At 39.6% G+C, this 21,283-nt stretch overlaps 1 protein-coding gene and 1 non-coding gene across 2 annotated transcripts in view; both read left to right on the forward strand.

Annotated features, from left to right (window-relative positions):
• The window catches only part of LOC133520940 (protein hobbit), a 56,973-nt gene that overhangs the window by 19,210 nt on the left and 16,480 nt on the right, over positions 1–21,283 (forward strand). Inside the window, exons 13-31 of the mRNA XM_061855647.1 lie at positions 495–801; positions 2,144–2,473; positions 2,733–2,922; positions 5,052–5,214; positions 5,658–5,780; positions 6,736–6,971; positions 7,482–7,654; positions 8,339–8,503; positions 8,921–9,121; positions 9,993–10,186; positions 10,934–11,049; positions 11,820–11,967; positions 14,924–15,148; positions 16,882–17,076; positions 17,237–17,350; positions 18,905–19,088; positions 19,334–19,425; positions 19,564–19,660; positions 20,900–21,060. Of these exons, the coding sequence (XP_061711631.1) occupies positions 495–801; positions 2,144–2,473; positions 2,733–2,922; positions 5,052–5,214; positions 5,658–5,780; positions 6,736–6,971; positions 7,482–7,654; positions 8,339–8,503; positions 8,921–9,121; positions 9,993–10,186; positions 10,934–11,049; positions 11,820–11,967; positions 14,924–15,148; positions 16,882–17,076; positions 17,237–17,350; positions 18,905–19,088; positions 19,334–19,425; positions 19,564–19,660; positions 20,900–21,060 (3,414 nt within the window). The remainder of the gene's footprint in view (positions 1–494; positions 802–2,143; positions 2,474–2,732; positions 2,923–5,051; positions 5,215–5,657; positions 5,781–6,735; positions 6,972–7,481; positions 7,655–8,338; positions 8,504–8,920; positions 9,122–9,992; positions 10,187–10,933; positions 11,050–11,819; positions 11,968–14,923; positions 15,149–16,881; positions 17,077–17,236; positions 17,351–18,904; positions 19,089–19,333; positions 19,426–19,563; positions 19,661–20,899; positions 21,061–21,283) is intronic.
• Positions 18,736–18,807, forward strand: Trnad-guc (transfer RNA aspartic acid (anticodon GUC)). Its single transcript has one exon. It is a non-coding gene; the product is annotated as a tRNA-Asp (tRNA).

Raw genomic sequence — 21,283 nt, forward strand, 5'->3', positions numbered from 1 at the left:
GTCATGTTTAAATCCTAAGATTTTGGTCCGACTGTGTTAAAGTAAGTAAGTAAATATTCTTTATTGTGCACCATACAGTTAAAACTAGACCGGAAATGAAAAAACACGTAAAAGTTAGATAACAACAAGCGGTCTTATCGCTAAGAAGCGATCTCTTCCAGACAACCTTTGGGTAGCAGGAAACTATGAACTTACAACATTGAACGGGTAGTGCCGATATACATATAATTCAACAAAATGAAGACGCAAACAATATAATACATACCTACATACTAATAAAATAAATAAATATATATATATAAAGATGAGTGTGATGCAAGAGTCAAAATGTATCGTAAACGTATCATTACGAGTATAATAACATAGAGTTGATGATATAGAAATCTGGATTGAAATATAAGGTAGCTTTCATTTTAACTATTTGGATAGTTGATCCAATTCTAAAACCGAAGGTAGGGTATTATAATTTATTCACTTTCGACATTTCCTTTCAGGTTGAAGCCATGATGGACTGCCTGCGCCTTGAATGGTCCCCCACCGTGGCCGCCACCCTCGCCCGCCTGCTGGCCTGCCTGTCCGCCTACCGCGCGCCCCGCGCCGCCCCGCCCTCCCCCTCACCCACCCCCACCCCCTGCCTCGTCACCGTCAACGTCGCGCTCTCACACATTAACGCCTTCTTGATAGTGAATGAGAGCATGTGCTTGATGACGAGGGTTGACGCGGTGACGGTGGAGCGGGGCGCGGCGCGCGGCGCGGCGGTGGTGTCCGGGATGAAGGTCGTCGATATGGTGCCTTTTAAAGGTAAGTAGAGAGGTATGGGCATTGTGAATGTCATCTCACTTTGTGTGGTAGGGCACAGCACAGCGGATGTCATTCCAGATCTAGAGCAGAGCCCAACTGGGGAAGTACCTCCACCTTACAGAAAACCGCAGCCAAATAACACTAGACCCTACTCATAGTGTTGTGTTCCTGCCGGTGAGTAAGTTTGCCAGAGCTCAACGAGGGGGGAGGGGGGTTTAGGGTCGGCAACGCGCATGTAACTCCTCTGGAGTTGCAGGCGTACATAGGCTACGGAAACTGCTTACCATCAGGCGGGCCGTATGCTTGTATGCTACCGACGTAGTATAAAAAAAAAAAGTTCTGAAGTCTTGCTGTCCTGGTATTTGATTAACCAGACCTATCCTTCATTACATTGCGAAGCGAAATATACCACATGCACGTGCTTACTTTATCCCTTTAGAATATGGTTGTTTTAGCTTATTGACGTCTTACATCTATTTCATTTAATTGAAATCGTGATAGGTCATTTAATTTATCATGTAAACTTACATATCAAAATACTTAAAAACTAGGGAATACATTCATTATAAATTAAACTTAACCTAAACTAAACCCTAAAAACTATTCGAACAACCCACCCCGCATCGTTCCCGGCGCAAAGGTGCCCATTACGCTTGCCGCGTTTCCGCGTTGAACCGCGATAGACAATCTCTGCGCCAGGAACGACCCGGATTGGTGGTCGAGACCTCTCTCCCGCAGGCGACGCCCCAGCTCCCCGAGAAAAAATTTCCCCTCCGCGCACCAGCACCAGATTAAAAAATAAAAATAACAGATTTAAATTGCAGTATTAAAAAAGAAACTATACTAGGGATATTCTACCAAACACCAAAAAGAAAGATTTGTCAGCGAAAATAGCGTCACGTACCCCCACACGTTCGGAAGTAATTCTATTAACCCATTGACAACCAAAGACGTCATCTAACGCGCGTGGCTACAGCTCGTTATCAACCATCAGTATATATCGTAAATATCAAGATTGTTATATTTGTTCTTTTTACTCAGCAAAACTGCTTGTTGTTTATATTATTTGTTAATTCAATTCTACACGTGTTGTTATGGAAGAGCGGGGTCTTCTGTCACAGGTATTTTATACTTACTAGAAGACTCCAACCTTTACAATTGAACCCTGTATCATTAACAAATAAAACATTTTTCATTTTTCATTTTTTTTTTCATATCGACAAGGCACACGGATTTTTGTCTTTTTGTAGTTGCGTAGACACAGACGTTGTTCTTTGCAGTTCTCAGTTTGACAATGTATTACAATAGTTTTACAAACTACACAGACTTTATTCCCTTTCAGGCAACGTCCAATGTCAACGCTCAGACGAGATCCCAAAATCATTTTTCCACGTCCGTCTAGCGAGAATAGAACACACGCCAAACGAAGAAAATAATTCTTCGCTCTTAGACTTCCAATTTCTGGAAACTACGGACTGCGAATGGAGCGCCAACTTACACTTGAAGATACTAGAGTTCGTGAAGGCAGTCAAAGGGTTTAAGGAGGAGTTGGGGAAGAGAAGAAGTGGGGGTGGGGGGAAGAAGAGTAAGTTGGATTGGAGGGTGGGGATTAAGGGGGAGACGAGTTTGGCGCTGTTGTTGTCGAAGGAGAATAATATGATATTTGTTACTGGTAAGTGTATCTTGTAGTTTTTGATTATTTCAGATTGAAACATAACCCTTTGTAAATTGTTTACTTAATGTCAAAAAAAGCATTCTCTACTGGTCTATCATCAGAAATTGAAAATGTTTATACACACTTTTATGCCTGAATGTACCTTACGAACCCAAAGTATTGAATTCGTCACTATTATCACAAATATGAAACTAAAATCTCTCTTATAAAATATATTTTCTTCAGAAACCTCTCCAATAAAATATGTTTTCCCCAGATGATCTAACAGTCTCCTACGACCACATACTTGGGCTATCCATAGTCTGGAGTCAACTAAAGATGATCCTTAACGGCGATGAAGTTATCACAGTAGAAGGATACACTCAAGAGAGAGCCCAAGATGACCACGAGGTCAGAGTGGAAAGGAGTGCTGCTGAAGGCTTTGTGTTGCCTTGGAACAGAGTTTGGTAAGTAGTCCCGTTTGGCAACTTACTCCATAAAACTTGTAATATTACGAGTGTAACGGAGTAAGGACGCAGTCACAACTCAAAATAACAAGAATATAGTTTGGAAAGTTTTGTAAACAATTTCAATTCGGAAATCCTGGTCACGGCACCAACTTGTATTGAACCCATGGTCTATTGTTACTTAATCTGTGATTATGACAGTGGTGGAAAAGTGTTTGAATATTTTCTAGTTTCATTCGTTTCAACACCTCTATTTTAAATTGTTTTGGTAAGATCCTCAACGACGACGAGGTTAAAACCGTAGAGGAGTACACAAAGGAGAGAACCAAGTGTAGAAAGAAGCGCATCTGAGAGATTTGTGCTAATAGAGTGTATATGTAAGTTTTAGAGAGTGTATTGACACTCTATTAATAAAGGTAATCCGTTTATTGTCTCCCAATGGAGACTGGGATTATTAATAGAATCACACTGAAAACATTTCAAGAATCCGCAGTAAGCTGGGCCGAATTTCACCTTCCCATACAAACGGAGTTTTGTTTTCATTTTAAAACTACGTGTTGGATTGTAGTGAAATTTTTCATTTTTTTTATTTTTTATTTGATATTTACCAGTCGCTTTTCGGTGAAGGAAAACATCGTGAGGAAACCGGACTAATCCCAACAAGGCCTAGTTTATCCTCTGGGTTGGAAAGTCAGATGGCGGTCGCTTTCGTTTACACCTCCAAATCTTATTAATGTCATTATTATTGTGTATTATTATTTTTCTCAGACCGTGGGGACCTTATACATCTCCAAACTTAATGTATTAACCGTGGAGACTATACGTCTCTGTCATACTGTATAATATATTTGACTTGGTACATACTAGTTATGTATTCTGTAGCATTAGTATATGAGACTGCTAGTTTAACAGTCCAGACGCGGTTTATTTATTTAGTATAAATTTTATTTTGACACTTGGAGAGACTTTACACCTCCAAATTTTATAAGTATTAGTACTCTGATATTGGGGACCTTTTACATCTCCAGATTTAATGTGTTTTTAACCATAGAGACTATACATCTCTATTGTATTGTAGTAATTATTTATTTTAAGATTATTATAATGTAATGTTTACCCAGGTATTGGCTGTTGCATTTATAAATGTTGTTATGTATTTTTCATGTCACTATATAATAATAATAATAATAATAAATATTATAGGACATTATTACACAAATTGACCAAGTCCCACAGTAAGCTCAATAAGGCTTGTGTTGAGGGTACTTAGACAACGATATATATAATATATAAATATTTATAAATACTTAAATACATAGAAAACACCCATGACTCAGGAACAAATATCCATGCTCATCACACGAATAAATGCCCTTACCAGGATTTGAACCCGGGACCATCGGCTTCGTAGGCAGGGTCACTACCCGCTAGGCCAGACCGGTCGTCAAAATGATGATTGATGAATATGATGTTAGTATAAATGTTGTATTGACTTGTAAAAGAGCCCTTGAGGCCTACTTGCAGAATATTTTTTTGAATTATGAATTTTAAAACTTTGCACATACAAAATTCGCTATATTTTTTTTTTTAATTTTGGTAGCTGAAGCTAATTACAGGCATAGATATACCTTATCCTATTGTAAGTACAAAGTTTCAGAGCTTTAGCTAGTCGTTTTAAAATGAGTGCATAACTACGTTTGTATGAAGAAACAAGCTTGCTGCGGACTCTTACCTAAAATAAAGAACAGGGAATAAGTAAGCGCTCAGTGGAGGTAACGAGCTAACGATATGAGCTAATTTAACCGAAGAATAAGTTTGCAAGAACTTCTAGTTACAGTGGGTCGCGCATTGCCACCGCGCCACGTGAATCCCGCGAGGGCGCGAGCGCAAATAGCGCACGCGTCTGTGTGCGCGCACCACACACACAGGGATAGTCTCTCGCTAGGCGATGCCGCCCTGGTCATTCGCTGTATTTTAACTATGGTGTCTGAAGCTGCATAAACTAATTACAGGCATAGACAACTAGGTATACCTTATCCCATTGTAAGTACAAAGTTCCAGAGCAATCTAGCTAGTCGTTTGTATGGAGAACCGAGCTCACTGCGGACTCTTATTTTTATTTCTTCTAGGGTGGTGACCGTAGAATCAGTCCGAGTAATATTCCCATACAAGCATCGCTTCGCGGAAGCGGTGCAGGGCGACTTCGTGTCGCATTTCAAGTGGATCAAGAAGATACATGGCATTGGGAAGACGAAGGGCGAGAAAAAGCTGCCTAGCGACTTGCATATTAAGGTGAGTTTAGACTTAGATGCGTTGGTATAAGGTGCTTTTTTAAAGCATGAAAGCATTTTCGGAATAGGAATAGCATCTGTGTGCCGATTGTGTCATTTTTTTATGTATGATGCTGGAAAAATCTTTAGTTGAACTAATATCGGCGTGTTTGGCATGAACTATTATTATTATTATAAGCCCATATTATCCCACTGCTGGGCAAAGGCCTCCCTCTTATTCTTTCACGTGTCCCTATCCTCGGAAGTCTCCCACCAGTCTCTGTCGAAGGCATCAAGTTCGTCCCGCCATCTCCGACGAGGTCTACCGTGACGCCTTAAAACCTGTGGGACCCAACAGGTGGCTGTTTTGGCCCACAGGTCATCCGGCATACGGCAGACGTGCCCTGCCCAGTCCCATTTGAGCTATATTTGTTTATATGTATAAATAGCTATTTTTTTCCTTAGATTGAGGAGGTCCTGATAGAAATGAGTGACGATCCGTTCGAAGTGAAGCTACGGGACAACTATGAATTGCTAGAAGATGAGTATAAAGAGAGCCAAAAGCGACGGAGCATGTTAGATGCGAAGGTAATTTCTTTTTCGTTTTTTTTTTTTTTTTTTTTTTTTTTTTTTTTTTTTTTTTTTTTTTTTTTTTTTTTTTTTCTTTTATTAAGAAACAAACGGTCGTTTACAATATGCGGTATTATTAACTATTGCATTTTAAAGCTAGACCTACGGTTTCCTTAATTAAATATAAGAGTGCTAGATTTTAAACAGTTTTTTTTTTGCTACATAGCATCTGAGTTTTATATATGTATATATAGTTACTGAACAATTATAATAAATTCTAAGCTTACTTAAATACCTGCAGAGTTAAGTACTACAATTATATACGCCATACACTATTGTGCCATTCACTATATAGGTATATATTTGATACAGGTATTATATTTAATTATATAAAATAAAATAAATACCTAATTATTTTTTTCACAAACAAATGCTTTCTTTAAAGATACTATATTACAATGAAAAACATCAATATTAGAAAGATTTTCGTAAAACTTAAGAAGAAATACGGGTTATCCGTGATCGAATTGATATTGTACAATTTTGTGTTTTGTCACAATAACGATAAGGTACCAGTGAGTTTTTTTTAACTGTACATTAAGAAAATTGTTTGTATTTTAGTATATTCAGTATACAAATATAGTTCCGTAGACCGCATCATCACTTACCATCAGGCGTGATCGTGGTCAAACGCCTGCCTATCTTCCATAAAAAAAAAAGTTCCATAAACCCAATATTGTACATAATCCAATTACGAATGTATCCGTGTTTATAACAGTGACTGTTCCTTCACTATCTTAGGCAAGGTACGTCAACTTTGTAAAGACTAAGACTAAATAAATTGTTAATTCGAATTGTCTGTATAAAGCGGTTATCACACTGATGCCTATCCCCACGCCGCTTCGGTGTGTGGAGAACGCCTAAGTTTAGGTATATCTGTCTTAGCTACCAATAATTTACTATATTATAACAGGTCCAAGAGCTCTGCAAGCCTCACCTATTCCTCCCAGCCGGGAAAATCGATGAGCTCTACGCCGCTCTAAGTCAGAAAGACGCACAAATCTACGTCGTCCGTTGCCGCGCCGCGCCGCCGCCGCGGACTCGCCTCGTCGCGTGTTGTTTGAGCGGCTTCCGACTGTTGGCGCTGGCTGATCCGAGTATACATGGAGCGAGAGCGCAAGATAAGTTGAGAGAGCTGGATGCGGACAGGTGAGAGTGAAAATATAAGATATTCAACTCGATATTTCGTGGTAATACGCCGTTGTGGGAAAATCCTGGTCAAGGCACCAAATTGTAATGAACCCCATAATGTTCTGAACTCCTTGAGTGCCAGGTGTCTAAATTTGCCAACTTAACACTGTTAACCTTCTTGAAGTTTTAAATTTACAATTTAGTTTTTATTTTCACTACTGACCAGATATTGCTTCCGTCGGACTCAAAGGGTTAATCATTGAATATAACATTAATGTTTTTCTATCTACGACCTTTCAACTTACGACCGCTGTGGGCTACTTGGAACAATTGAAAGTTTTGTGAATCAGAACTAAGCTATTATTCTAATAAACTAAGATCAGAGTTTCTAAATAAGCCAACTCGACAGTGTTACTATATAGATTTTCGGTAGTATGAGTAATGTACTGCCTGCACTTAAATTAAGCGATTCTACATACTATATTGTTTGGGCGCGTAATCCTCAACGATTACATAAATTTATTCCAGCCCATGGCCTGAAGACGGTGTAGAATTCACTACCCTGTGGTGTCGCGCCATCAGCCTTAACTGCGCGCAGTGGCAGCTGTTGCTGCGAGACTTCCCGCAGCCATTGCTACGGCTGAGCTCACTGCGGTTGTGGGGCTCTCTCTGTGGCGCCGAAGAGCATCCGCCGCCTAGAGGTATTAATTACACCTACCCTAAGTAGGCTTGGGGTTTGCTTTCTCGCGAATCGGAACCTAAAATTGCTAACAATAATTTGTTACGTATACTGCAAAGAAGCGAGGCATTCAGAAATTATCTTAGATATACGCAAAAAACCGACTTCACCTCAAGTAATATGGCCGTTGTTAACAACAGTGAATTGGCAATATGAATGTTTTTATATTTATAATTTGTTATTGCGGTTTGCAATTATTATCTATAGACAATGTTAGATAGGTTTTTCCCAGCGTGATTGATATATTCCGCTTAAATATTGGAAATAAACGAGGTGATCCAGGCTATAAGAACCATGCGCGTTAGAGTCTACCACGTAGTGATATGAATCGGAATCATTAACTGACATGGAATCCTCAGGCATTCCAATCAATCAGGCCAAACTACAGGGAATCCTGTATTGCCGACAGTTCCCCTTAATTTCCTAGATTTTTGACCAAGCGAAGCGTTTCCGTTTCAGATTGGGCAAACATACTTTCTCAAACGATTCACGTGAAATTTTGTGATGGTATAGTTTAAGTAGGTTTGATCCATATTTTTTAAATTTATTGTTTTTTTTTTTTTAATGGCAGTTTTGGAGTTGCAAGATCAATAGCTATAGAGCTACTAGCACCAACCGGTATTTAAGTTGCGTTTCTCTATTTCAGCTGTCCGCACAGTAACGATAGACCAAGGCGAGCCGTGGGGCGAAATGGAGTTAGAACGAAGCATGATGCCCCTAAAATGGTACTACGATTTATGCTGTGAAATGGCGGAGTTTAGCTACGCGTTCGGACCTTGTTGGGAGCCGGTTATCGCACAATGCAACTTATGTAAGCGGTTTATTAATGCTTGTCATTTTCAGGTTGATTACAGGAACAAGTAGTTTGTTAAGTACGCGGAGGTTTGGTCACAAGTGAGAGAAGTAGAAAAAATCACGAACTTAGGTCTAAAATACACTTTGAAAATTTCTAACACATTATATGATACGTGACGGTAACGATTACTTCTTTTTGTTTAAACGTAGGAAAAATTCAAATTAAATTTATGATATTTGCGCTCCCGGGCACACACTTCTATCTCGCTTACGCTTACTCTCAGTGAAAGTGACACAAGAACACGAACTTACTGGGCCTAAAAAAAATAGCCTAAAAATCAACAGGACAGCTGTCTAATACCACATGTCCGATTTCGTAACTGATGTGACTTACCAAAATATGCTAAAATTTATCTTATTTTTCCATCCTCAGCGTTCGACCAAGTATCACGCCCATCTCTCGACCCGTCAGCGCCGCTCGCGTTTTGGGACAAAGTGCGCCTCCTAATGCATGGGCGACTAACTGCAAATTGCGGGAAGTTCACTTGCCTGCTACATGTGTCGCTGGACCCGTATAATACTACTGAAGAAATGGAATTGACGTGGACAGACTTGGTTTTAGACTGGACCAATGGTAAGCAAAACATTATGCTGGACGCAAGCGTGGTAGGGCTGGGTACAGTACTGATGACTAATTTTGGGACGCGTTGTTGGATTCTAACAATGTTAGTGAAGAAAATGGAGTTGTCGTGGACTGATCTTGTTATGGATTGGACCAATAGTGAGTAGTAATTAGGTTGAATGCAAGCGTGGTGGGAAAAAGTGCTTCTACTAACGCATAGCATAGGCGATTACCTCCGAATTGTGGGAAGTTTACTTGCCTACTTCATTTGTGTGTCGCTAGACCCTTATAATATTACTTAAAAGATAGAGCTCACATGGACTGATTTTGTTCTTGATTGGACCAATTATGATTAATTAGGTTTGATACAAGTAAAGTGGAAATTTGTGCACTATTTACATAAGGGAAGCACGGCCAACTTTAGAATAATGCATGGAAGACTAACAGCAAATTTTCTGAAGTTTACATACTTACTTCATGTGTCGCTGGACCCGTATAATACTACTGAAGAAGTGGAATTGGCGTGGACAGACTTGTCAGAAGGTTGGATGCAAGCGTGGTAGTATTGGGTACAGTGCTGGTGCAAGGTGTGGATGGTCAATTTTGTTACTGAATTGTTACTTTACACCACTTTACTGGTCCAATAAAAAAACAGTAATTACCCGTTTCGAAAATCATGAATTATATGCTATAAATTAGTTGAAATAATTGTGTCTCTATCGTAAACTTACCGCTAGGCTCACAAAATATTACGATAAACGTATCCAAATACCTACACATTTTAGTATTTCTGAAACATTTGATCTTATTTTGTAATAGATTAAGTAGAACAACGACGAAACCGAGAAATATTTTTTGAATATAATTGTGGCAATAATTCCAGGCAAACTCGGTTTCCTCGGCGAGTTGAACGTGTTCGTCCGTACCGCCAGCAAATACGATGACTGCCGCGTGCTGCGGGTTCCAGCCCTCAAACTGTCGGTGAAACTCGGTTGGCTGTGCGTCGGCGACCCGCGCGACCACCGCGCCGCGGCGCCGTGCGCGCCGACGCGGTTACCGGAGTACTCCAGCAACCAGGTACGTTCAACTTCAAACCGAATCACATAACCCAGTTTCTCTACGAAACCTGGGTACTCTCACATATCATCCTCTACGACAACGATCAGTAAATGTTATTAGCGTTATTCATAGCCACTCACATGCTTCATATTTTTCAGTGACTTCTATTATTATAATAAAATAAAGTGACTGCTGGTAACTACAGTTACCAAAAGCTAGTGAGTGGATAAGCGTCTGTCAAATGTGAATTGCCGTTGATTATCATCTGTTCCTATCCTTAAAATGGACTTTTAACAGTGGCTTGAAAAGTATGAAATGAGGGGGTATTTTATTCGAGCTGAAGACGAAAACCATAAACATGCGATATAGGAATTTATATATTCATTCAAGAGCTAAACTTTCTTGGTAATGGTAATGCTTCGTTTTTGTTATTTTATTATGGTTTTGTTTGTACTTCTGTTACTCGTTACCTAATTTAATTTCGTTGTTTAGTTACTAACCAGCCTCCTAAGGCTCACAGTCCTAGCTATAGTACTTGTTCAGTTCGATGAAATTAAAATAATTGTCGATTACAACAGAAAACAAAGGCAACTGTTTTGTATCGTTAAATATTCAAACAAAACAAAATAAACTCTATTTCCAACACTATAGTTTCAAATTCCATTACCAAATTTTGGATTTTTTTTGTATGGCTTGGCGTTAGGAGGCTAGACTACTTGTAAATTTCCTGAAACCCTTAAAGTAATGTACTGGTTTTTTTTTCAGGAACATGATTCGTACCGAGCCTTCCGGTCTCAGAATCTGGACCTGCACATAAGTATGGAAACAAAACCTATTGAGAGGGACGGACCTATTCTACTATTATATGGAAGTACTTTAAGGTAAAGTTTAGTTTTAATCTAATTAAAAAAAGTACCGGTTCTTCATTCTACGGGATGTGTTTTTATGTATTTCTCGAAGAAAAATAAAATGTTGTATGAAAACGTAAAGACAAGCGTGAAGCGTAACACCTCTGCAGGCGTCCATAGTTACTGCTTACCATCAGGCGGGCCGAATGCTTGTTTGTCACCGACGTTGTATAAAAAAATCTTACTAATAGTCCCACTCTTAGATCTGGGATCTGATGATGGGATCCTAGGATAGGCCCTAATAGGGTATGTCTATTAAATAGTGATTTAGGTCATTCTGATAGTAACTCACGGAATTGCTCTCAGAAAGCGCCTTTTGGTGAAGTGGAATTGCTGAAGCATAATAAATAATAATAATAAATTATTTATTTTAGTCTTTGTTGACCATAGAGTTACTATTACCACAGAATAAATTTATTCTGTACGGGAGTATTATTATTTATAATAATACTCCCGTACAGAAATGACACTTCCTACAAAACCGAAGTTTGACAGCGATTCAGAGATGAATCATGCTGTCCCTTTCTAATGTATGGCACTATCCCTTTCGGCTATTTAGGGTTGTCAAAATTCAAGTCATTATCTTATCTGTGGTCGTGCACGAATAGGAACGTCAAGTTGTGCCAACCCTAATAATTGCTTGGAGCAATGCTGAGCCGAACGGTTCCGAGAAAAGCCGAAAGGAGGTGTTATTTCGCGCTGTCGGTTCGGTTTTTGGTACAGATAAATATTTACGTTTTCAGATGGTTCGAGAGTCTAAAACTGATTCTGTCAGGAGTAACTCGGCCCACACGCCGCGGACGAGTGTTTCAAAACCTGAAACCGCGCAAACTGCAGCTGTCTCGTCACTACCGCGAGGTCAGCGCCGCGGTCACACTGCACAACCTGCAGGTAATATTTACCTTAAGTTTCGCACACAACTATGCTTGCCGCAGATTTCTGGGTTTCTGACAGCGAGAGAGAGAGAGAGAGAGAGAGAGAAAGAGGGAGAGAGGGAGAGAGAGAGGGAGAGAGAGAGAAAGAGGGAGAGGGAGAGAGAGAGAGAGAGAAAGAGAAAGAGAGATATATAGAGAGAGACAGAAAGAGATAGAGAGAGAGAGAGACAGAGAGCGAGAGAGAGAGAGAGAGAGATATATATACAGAGAGATAGAGAGAGAGGGAGAGAGAGCGTCAGGACACGCTGACAGGAGTAAGATGGCAGCAGTCAGATGTTTGTAGATGCTTCGAGACACAATAAAGCGAGTGTAAGCGGACACGAGTGAAACCGCGCAAACTGCAGTTATTTCGTCACTGCCGCTAGGTCAGCGCCGCGGTAACATTGCATAATTTACAATGTAACAGAGTAATGTAAATTGAAGTTTCAAGACACCACCGTAAAACGTAAGAGCGAGTTGCGAGCTAGTTGCTGAAACAAATACTTTGACCATAACCAATAGGGAATATTACGCGAAACTTTGCGTAGGGGGACGCCACTACCACAATACATCGGGTCTCTATTATTAAATAAATAAAAATTATAGGAAATTATTACACAAATTGACTAAGTCCCACAGTAAGCTCAATAAGGCTTGTGTTGTGGGTACTTCGACAACGATATATATAATATATAAATATTTATAAATACTTAAATACATAGACAACACCCATGACTCAGGAACAAATATCCATGCTCATCACACGAATAAATGCCCTTACCAGGATTTGAACCCGGGACCATCAGCTTCGTAGGCAGGGTCACTACCCACTAGGCCAAACCGGTCGTCAAATTATTAATTATTTCCCATAAGTTTTCAGGATTGACATAAAACAAACCTAATCTATAAAATAGGTAACCGTTTCAGAATTATGATTAATGATAATCTAATCTGACAATCATTACATTATGACTTTCAATAATTATGTCAAACAAAGGGATCCGCAATCTATCACAATCTGAGGGTCTACCGCGAAACAAGAAAATAGAATTTTCGTTATCTAACCTCTCTGTCACTCTTGCACATTCGAGCGATAAAGAGGCAAATAACTAAATTTCGAGTTTTGCGTTTCCCGGTAGGCCCTATGTATTCATCAATATCATATTGTATTATCTGTGAAAATTTGTCAAAAAACAGTTTAAGGTACAGTATGTATAATTTACTCTATGGTATGGTATACGATAGGTGCTAGTGCTGCACTCTAGCGGCAGAACATTGCAGTAATACGATAGAGCTGACGGTGAAAACCATAAACGTGCGATATAGGTATCGCGCAGGGACGTCGAATGAGGGAACGGGGGTCTGACGCCCGCGCGGGTTCGTACCTGGTGCAAAGGTTATCCATCGCCATTCAACGTGGCAATGCGGCTAGCGTTATGGGTACCTTTGCGCCGGGGACAACTCGGGGGGGTCTTTTTGACTAGACTTAAGTTAGTCTTAAGTATTGTTTTTTTTTAAGTATTTTTTTTTGTGTTTATAGGTATTTTGTAACATTGCATTGCCCAAACATAAAACAGACACAGTTCTCACAGACACAGCGCCCGCGGCAAACTATATTTACAAAAAAATGGCCAAGTGCATGTCGGGCCATGCTCATGTAGGGTTCCGTAGTTACCATTCTGTCAGAATAAGCTAAACGGGGGCTATTAGTATCATACCGTACATTATACTTGTAAACATTAAGATATAGTAACATAGTATTCTGGACGTGATCGCTAGCAGTTTAGACTCTCCTATAGCTAGACACTGGGATAATCTGCATGTAATTAATTAATAGGCAGAATTTTAATCATTATTAATATTTATTTTGTGATTATATGTAACGCTAAAATGTACCTTTTTATTTGTATAGGATTTAAATTTAATTTTAATATTTTAATCATTTTTTTTTTAATTTGCGTTATTTTAATCATTTTATTGTAATATGGATCATTTGTTATCTGTAATAAAGAATTGAATTAAGGGCCCTTCGCAGCGCTTTGTACGTCTTTTTACTAAGAAGAGAAGATTTTTGCAATAATTCAAAAACGGCTGGACCGATCATGTTCGCTATAGTTTTCATTGAAAGTACTTGAAAGCTGTTTTAAGATATTTTTCATATTTTTTGGACCCATAGTTTAATGGGTAGTACACATTTATTTGTCTTTCGGAGCGATTATTTCCGAAAAAAATATGTTGCCGGAGACCCTTATTCCTTTTAAAAGAACTATCCAACGATACCCGGGTTAAAACAAAAAAAAAAAAACGTTTTCAATGGGAGATTTTTTTTTATATTTTTTTATTTTACCGTTCTGTCGCCATGCATGATTTATGTATCCATGCCAAATTGCAGCTTTCTAGCACTAACTATCACGGAGTAAAGCCGCGGACGGACGGACAGGCGGACATGGCGAAACTATAAGAGTTCCTAGTTGACTAAGGAACCCTAAAAAACTTTACTAATTAAAAAATAAAAATTATATAATCTATTTATTGACAATAACAATATACATAATGGATATATACAGATGATTACTATAACTAGCTTATATCTAAAATAGGCCCTTGAGGCATTGTACCAAGGATGCTGGCGGCATTTCCTCGTTGTATCGCAATACTGATACGTTGTGCGAGGAAGCCGCCAGCTCTTCGGTCACCAGTTACGTCAACCAGACGTTTCGCGATTTCTCCAAAAAACTTGTGCGCGCTGGGACCCCATGGACCTAGAGTTTCAACGCCAAAAGGTACAAAATGGTACTCTCTACCGAGGCTCTTATATTTATTACGTTTCAAATTATAACAATAAAAAAAATATAAAAATTATAAAAAGCCCATAATTCATCATATACATCCATAGGCTGCCAGCAATTTGAATATTTAATTTAATATTTCAGGTGTTTTACTGGTCTTCCTCATCTATGCAACGTGGTATAGAGATGCTCGGAGTCCGGGTCACCTGCGGTTCAAAACATCGACTGTCCCTTGTGAAAACTAGCGATAATCTAGTGAGAAGGCCCCGAGCCAACTGGACGACGGGTTATATGAATTGCGACCTTAACGACGCGGAGATATGGTTGAAAACGCCGGCAGCGATGCCTGATGATCGGGACGGTGATGAGGTGAGCTGAAGACGAATTTGAACTTTACTGTCTAAGTTGTAAGGTCTACATTTGTCTGTTATCTTGTCTCGAGTTAAGGTTTTAACACTGATTTTTGCTTCTAACGAGTATTCTAGTAACAATGCCCCGAGCCAACGGTACAATAGGCTAAATGAATTGCGACCTTAACGACACGGAGATATGGTTGAAAACGCCGGCAGGGATGCGCCAGTTAGTGGATTATCTAAAAAGGAGTAATCAGAGGAATGTTTCATGAGATTGTAGTTAAGAGGCCGTTATCGATTTTAGTCGCAGAAATGTCAAATTGATAGATTTAGCGCATGAAATTGTACACCTTTTGTTAACTATTAAAAATAGCAAGTACTGGTTTCTATTAGCACGTCTTGTTATCTTTCATTATAATAAATCTTTTTTTTTTTGAAAAACTTACTTAATTAGTAATGACATTTTTCTGATGGACGTTTAGGTAAACGCGCGTCAAGCAGTGATTTTGTCGATCTTATTTGTAAATTTCGTAAAGTTTGGACTGCTAAAAATGGTAATTTTGTATTACACATATCCTGTACTTCAACCTTAATAAACTACATTTTTGTTATGATAAATTTGAAGTAGTGTCAATGAAAGTTAGACGAAATCAATTTTCTCCAGAAATTACTTCAAAACAAGTGACAATTTCTCTGAAAATTGACTTAATTTCGACGTAATTTTGATACTTAAACGATCTACAACATTTGCTGACTGTTCTTATACATCATTTTGTAATATACTACCATAATTTTTTGATGAATTTTTAAAAACTATCCCTTCTCGTGCACCTATTACCGGCGCCCGCTTGCTTCCTCATCATTAAAAGGCAAGATGAAAAAACGTGCTAATAGAAACCTATACTTGTTATTTAGATATTACGTAACAAAAGGTGTACAATTCCAGGTGTACAGTTGCAGGTGTACATAGGCTTCGGAGACTGCTTACCATCAGGCAGGCCGTATGCTTGTTTGCCACCGACGTAGTATAAAAAAAAAAATCGTTACCGGGCTCTAAGTAGTCAGATTAAACATATGTGTATTTACAGTTAGTTGAAAAATCGCTCGAAATTTATCAATCCTTGGAAATTACGCGATTTATCTGTTAAATAGTACATTGTTATTAACCAAGCGATGAACGGCACCCATTTGTGTAAAATTGGCCTATAATATTTATTTACTATTTATTTCTGTGGAGATATTTTGGCGCCAATAGTTCCGAGTCAGAATGGGTGCCTTTCACCCAAGTTAAATACTCTACTTTTCATTTAAAATACGAGGAAAGTAAAATACATTAATTCTCATCTACTCAAAAGGTTAACTGGAAGGAATTCCTTAAAGGGATAAGTTCGCCTTTGTACTGCCTATCCTGTGCCATCTTATGTTTTGTTTTTTGTACAATAAAGAGTTTATACATACATACACATATATGTATGAGAAATATATTTTTTTTGAGTTATTTTTTTTTAATATATTTCAATGGGGTGGCCGGTCGAAGTGTTGTACTGGTGGCGCCAGCATAGCTTGCCATGTCAATCTCTAGAATTGTGTCAAATTCTAATTTTTTAGCAAGATTATGGCATCCAGCAAGCCCTTTAAGCCAAATCTCATAGAACAAAACTAGAGAAAGGGGCAAGTTACCGTGGCGCCATCTATGCATATATACCTTTGACAGTTGCCAACCCCTTTTGGAATGACTATTTTCCCCAGACCTTAGCCCTGAAGCCCGCACCAATGGAGAAATGCTACTGTCTGTCCGTTCGCCGAGTTTCATACGGACGTGAATGTGGCGACGCCGAGTCCGCGCCGACACACCGCCTGGCCGTCCACGATCTACGAGGAGCGTGGACGAAACTTAATAGGGACTTGGCGTTCGCGCTCATCGACACTTATATTAAAACACAGGTGAGATATCTGTCAAGGTTTAACTAAAATTAAAGATAGATTTTTTGATATTTAACAAATTTAACACATACCAGTGAAAGAATAAGGATCAAAGTCAAATGGCGTTCTAAAAGTTTTCAAATTCTCTTTGATAATACTACAAGTTTATTTTATTTTACAGCAACTGAAAAAGAACCTCTCAACCAAAGCGCTCAAAGAAGAAGATAGGCTGGACGCATCACCGAAACATCAGCGAGAAGGCGATGTCGCTTCTCCACCGCCTGCTTCGTCGCAAGTAAGTCATCATGTTTTATTCAAAACCTAATCCATTGAGCTTAAACTGCGTCCAAAGGACCCGGGTATGTCCTTAAACTACATCCAAAGGACCCGGGTATGTCCTTAAACTACGTCCAAAGGACCCAGGTATGTACTTAAACTACGTCCAAAAGACCCGGGTATGTCCTTAAACTTCGTCCAAAGGACCCGGGTATGTCCTTAAACTACGTCCAAAGGACCCTGGTATGTACTTAAACTACGTCCAAAGGACCCGGGTATGTACTTAAACTACGTCCAAAGGACCCGGGTATGTCCTTGAACTACGTCCAAAGGACCCGGTTATGTCCTTAATCTACGTCCAAAGGACGCGGGTATGTCCTTAAACTGCGTCCAAAGGACCCGGGTACAATTCGTAGTTTAAGGACATCCTTAAACTATGTCCAAAAGAGAGGTATGGGTACTGGGAATGTCATCTCGCTTAGTGTGGTAGGGCACAGCACAGCAAATGTCATTCCAGATCTAGAGCAGAGCCCAACTGGGGAAGTACCTTCACCTTACAGAAAACCGCAGCCAAATTACACTAGACCCTACTCATAGTGTTGTGTTCCTGTCGGTGAGGTTGCCAGAGCTCAACGAGGGTGCGGGGTGTTAGGGTCGACAACGCGCATGTAACACCTCTGGAGTTGCAGGCGTCCATAGGCTACGGTAACGGCTTACCATCAGGCGGGCCGTATGCTTTTTTGCCACTGACGTAGTATAAAAAAATAGTTATTATATACGAGAACAACGAGCAGCACACATCCATACAAAAAATTGCTCCATAAACGGGTTTCGTTAGATTCCCGATACCAGTCCCGACCGTCCCATATATGCGGCTATTCATATTCACTAAGAACCGAACGAGCGCTATATAATTTGAACAGCATAAGCACCACTACTGGTAGGCGTATAGATCGTGTCATTTACGAAGACGCGTGCCTTGAGTCGTAATGTCATGTTTATAAAGGTTAGATTTGACAAATCTGTGAGTCATCTTGGATGACGCGAACTATAATTCAAGTTATACTAGGCAGTGCTCGCGGTAAATATACCTAAGGTTTTGTGAATATAAATTCAAAGATGTTGTATCTACTTAATTATTTGTCATGTCATGAGTGATTTGGTGAATTTTGCTTAACGGCCGGATTCGAAGAATGATTAAGACACATTGAGTGACATTGGTTGCCCGAATCGAACTGCTTTTGTCAATTATACGACATACAATACAATATCTATATGAGAACTTATCGTATCTCATTCTTCGATATTTCATAATAGTGTCTGTAGATACTACTTAGAATAACGTATTTTCCTTCATATGTTTGGTTCTAACATATATTCAATAATTTGGACATAATGCCCAAGTCTTCGGTAGTATAGTGGTAAGTATCCCCGCCTGTCACGCGGGAGACCGGGGTTCGATTCCCCGCCGGAGAGACTCTTTTTGAATTTTTTTGTAATCAATACACCTAAAACTGATGTGATTGATTTTTATGTTAAATATTTATAAATTATTTCATTTTTTTTCGTATAGTCAAGCAATGCCCCTGGTTCCAACGCTGAGGGAATGCTGGCAGCTTTAGTGGCTGAAGCCGGCAGCGAAGCCCCCGTAGTATTCAGTGACGACCTGAGTGGCGCCGAAGGGGATACGCCTCCATCCCATCCTCATCATCCTCGTCATGTTCTGGATGATGAAAACGCTCATACGGCGTTCCTTAGTAAGTAAAATTGGCGATAGATGGCGCTTTTGTAAAGTTGACGTTGGTCTTCGATAGATGGCGCTGTGAGTGTGATTGTGCTGTTGCGAGTTTGTGATGTTTCGGTGAATGGTTACTAGATGTCGCTACAATGTATAACTACAGTTCTCGAAATTGTTTTTTCATTTTACGGATTTCTTATGTAAATGTTTAAATGTGTTATTTACTAAGCATTGATAATTAATAAGAATTTATTTTGTTCACAGTTGAGTTAGTAAACTCGCAAGTGGTCCTGAAAGGTTGTGAGAGCCGCGGCTATGTCATCCTCTGTGCAGCGCGTGCTGAAGTTCGGCAACGGGTATCGAATCATTTGTCCATTATTTTGTCTATTACAAGACCCAAGGCCGCGTACACAGTATAAACTATCAACCCAATTTTCTCCTTCTTAGGAGTTTCCACAAGTGATAAAAAAAAAAAATAGACTTATTTACACCAGGTACGTCGTTCGCCCGCCGCCACGGCCTGGAGCGGGGCGTTGTCGGCCATGCAGTACTACGCCACTGTTAGCGCGGGCGACAAAGACCAGCTGGACGGTATGTGTTTTGCCTAAATCGGTGTTTTTAAAACTTTATCTAAAACGCGAGCCTGTTACCATAAAATGATCGCTCTCCTCAACTGTCTTGTATTTTTATTTTTACCCGACTGCGTCAGAAGGAGGGTAATGTTTTTCGAGCGTACGTATGTATGTATTTCCATTTCTTTATCATGCCCTACAACCGAGACTACTGGACAGTTTTTGACATATGAGGTGTCGTTAAATTCGTCAGAATTGACCACAATTATGTCACTACCAAGTGACATAGGCTATATATATGCATTTTGAAAATGGCGCCCGTAAATGAAAAAAGCCGGACTAGTGCGAGTCGGACTGGCCCACCGAGGATTCCGTACTTTTTCGTACATATTTGTTGTTATAGCGGCAACAGAAATACATCATCTGTGAAAATTTCAACTGTCTAGCTATCACGGTTCATGAGGTACAGCCTGGTGACAGGACCGCGGGAGTCTACGCGGCCGCGATAACGTCAGTTATATGACCATACTGCTTCATTTGAATTTAAACCTTTAATACAAACTGGTATGATTTATATTTTGAATCGAGTGGCGCTTGCCGAGCGTATGCTTAATATTGCCATACAAAAACATTGAATTGAATAAATGGGGAAATATTTATTACAGTACATATGGGGCTACTTTATAGCACTAGTGCGAGAAGTAGCATATTATGTTACTGTGTCGAACATTTAAAGGGCTATATGTACTGTAAAACGTTGTACGATACATGTGCGAATAGGTAATTCGCAACTCGTGTCGATTTAAAACACTCCCTTCGGTCGTGTTTTAATTTATCGCCACTCGTTTCGAATTTCCTATTTTTCGCACTTGTATCGTAATGTACTATTTTATTTTAGTATCATTAATACTAAATTTTGTAAAAAACCTTAAAAAAAAGATATATTTACATACAAAATCCAAGAATCTTTTATGTAGTCTCAAGTTTATTAATTTGACAATTTGAATTTTTTTTTGTGTGTAATAATAGTATGGCAAAGGTGGTTCTTCACTAACTGCAAAAGGTCGCGCCCAAGGACACACTTAGCGCACGCTTCACTTTTATCATGAAAAAAAGTACATAATATTAAGTTACGTGTTTTTTTTTTGTTTCGAGTTGCCTAGCCAGAATTTCCACGCGCCGCTACTGTTGGACAAATTCTAAAATTAACCTAAAATTTATATTTTCTAACTACATACGACTAAACGTATTTTAACAGAAAACATCCAATGGGTATCAGTAGAAGAGATCTCAGAGCGTTGCGGCGGCGCTGAAATCAGCACGTTACCAGACGTACCGCGACTTGTCGGCAGCGGACATTCCGCCGGGGGGGTCATCGGGCGCTGCGTCGGGCCCAGCGAGCACGCTGGCCTTGCACAGGTTCGTAACTTCAAACAGCAAAACTCTGTTACAGTCTGAAATAATACAGTCGGTCGACGAAGGCGTCTAGACAGGGCAACCGTGCGGTTCGAGGGGCGGTCCCTGAGTTTCATACGCGCCATTGTTAGTATTCACTCATCTTTTGGGCAGTTGTGTAAGTCTGTGACAACTTTAGGTAGGTACGGTGACCTTGACAAACATCAAAGGCGTCGGCCCACTGTTA

Source organism: Cydia pomonella, chromosome 9, assembly GCF_033807575.1.
Source record: "Cydia pomonella isolate Wapato2018A chromosome 9, ilCydPomo1, whole genome shotgun sequence".
Lineage (NCBI taxonomy): Eukaryota > Metazoa > Arthropoda > Insecta > Lepidoptera > Tortricidae > Cydia > Cydia pomonella.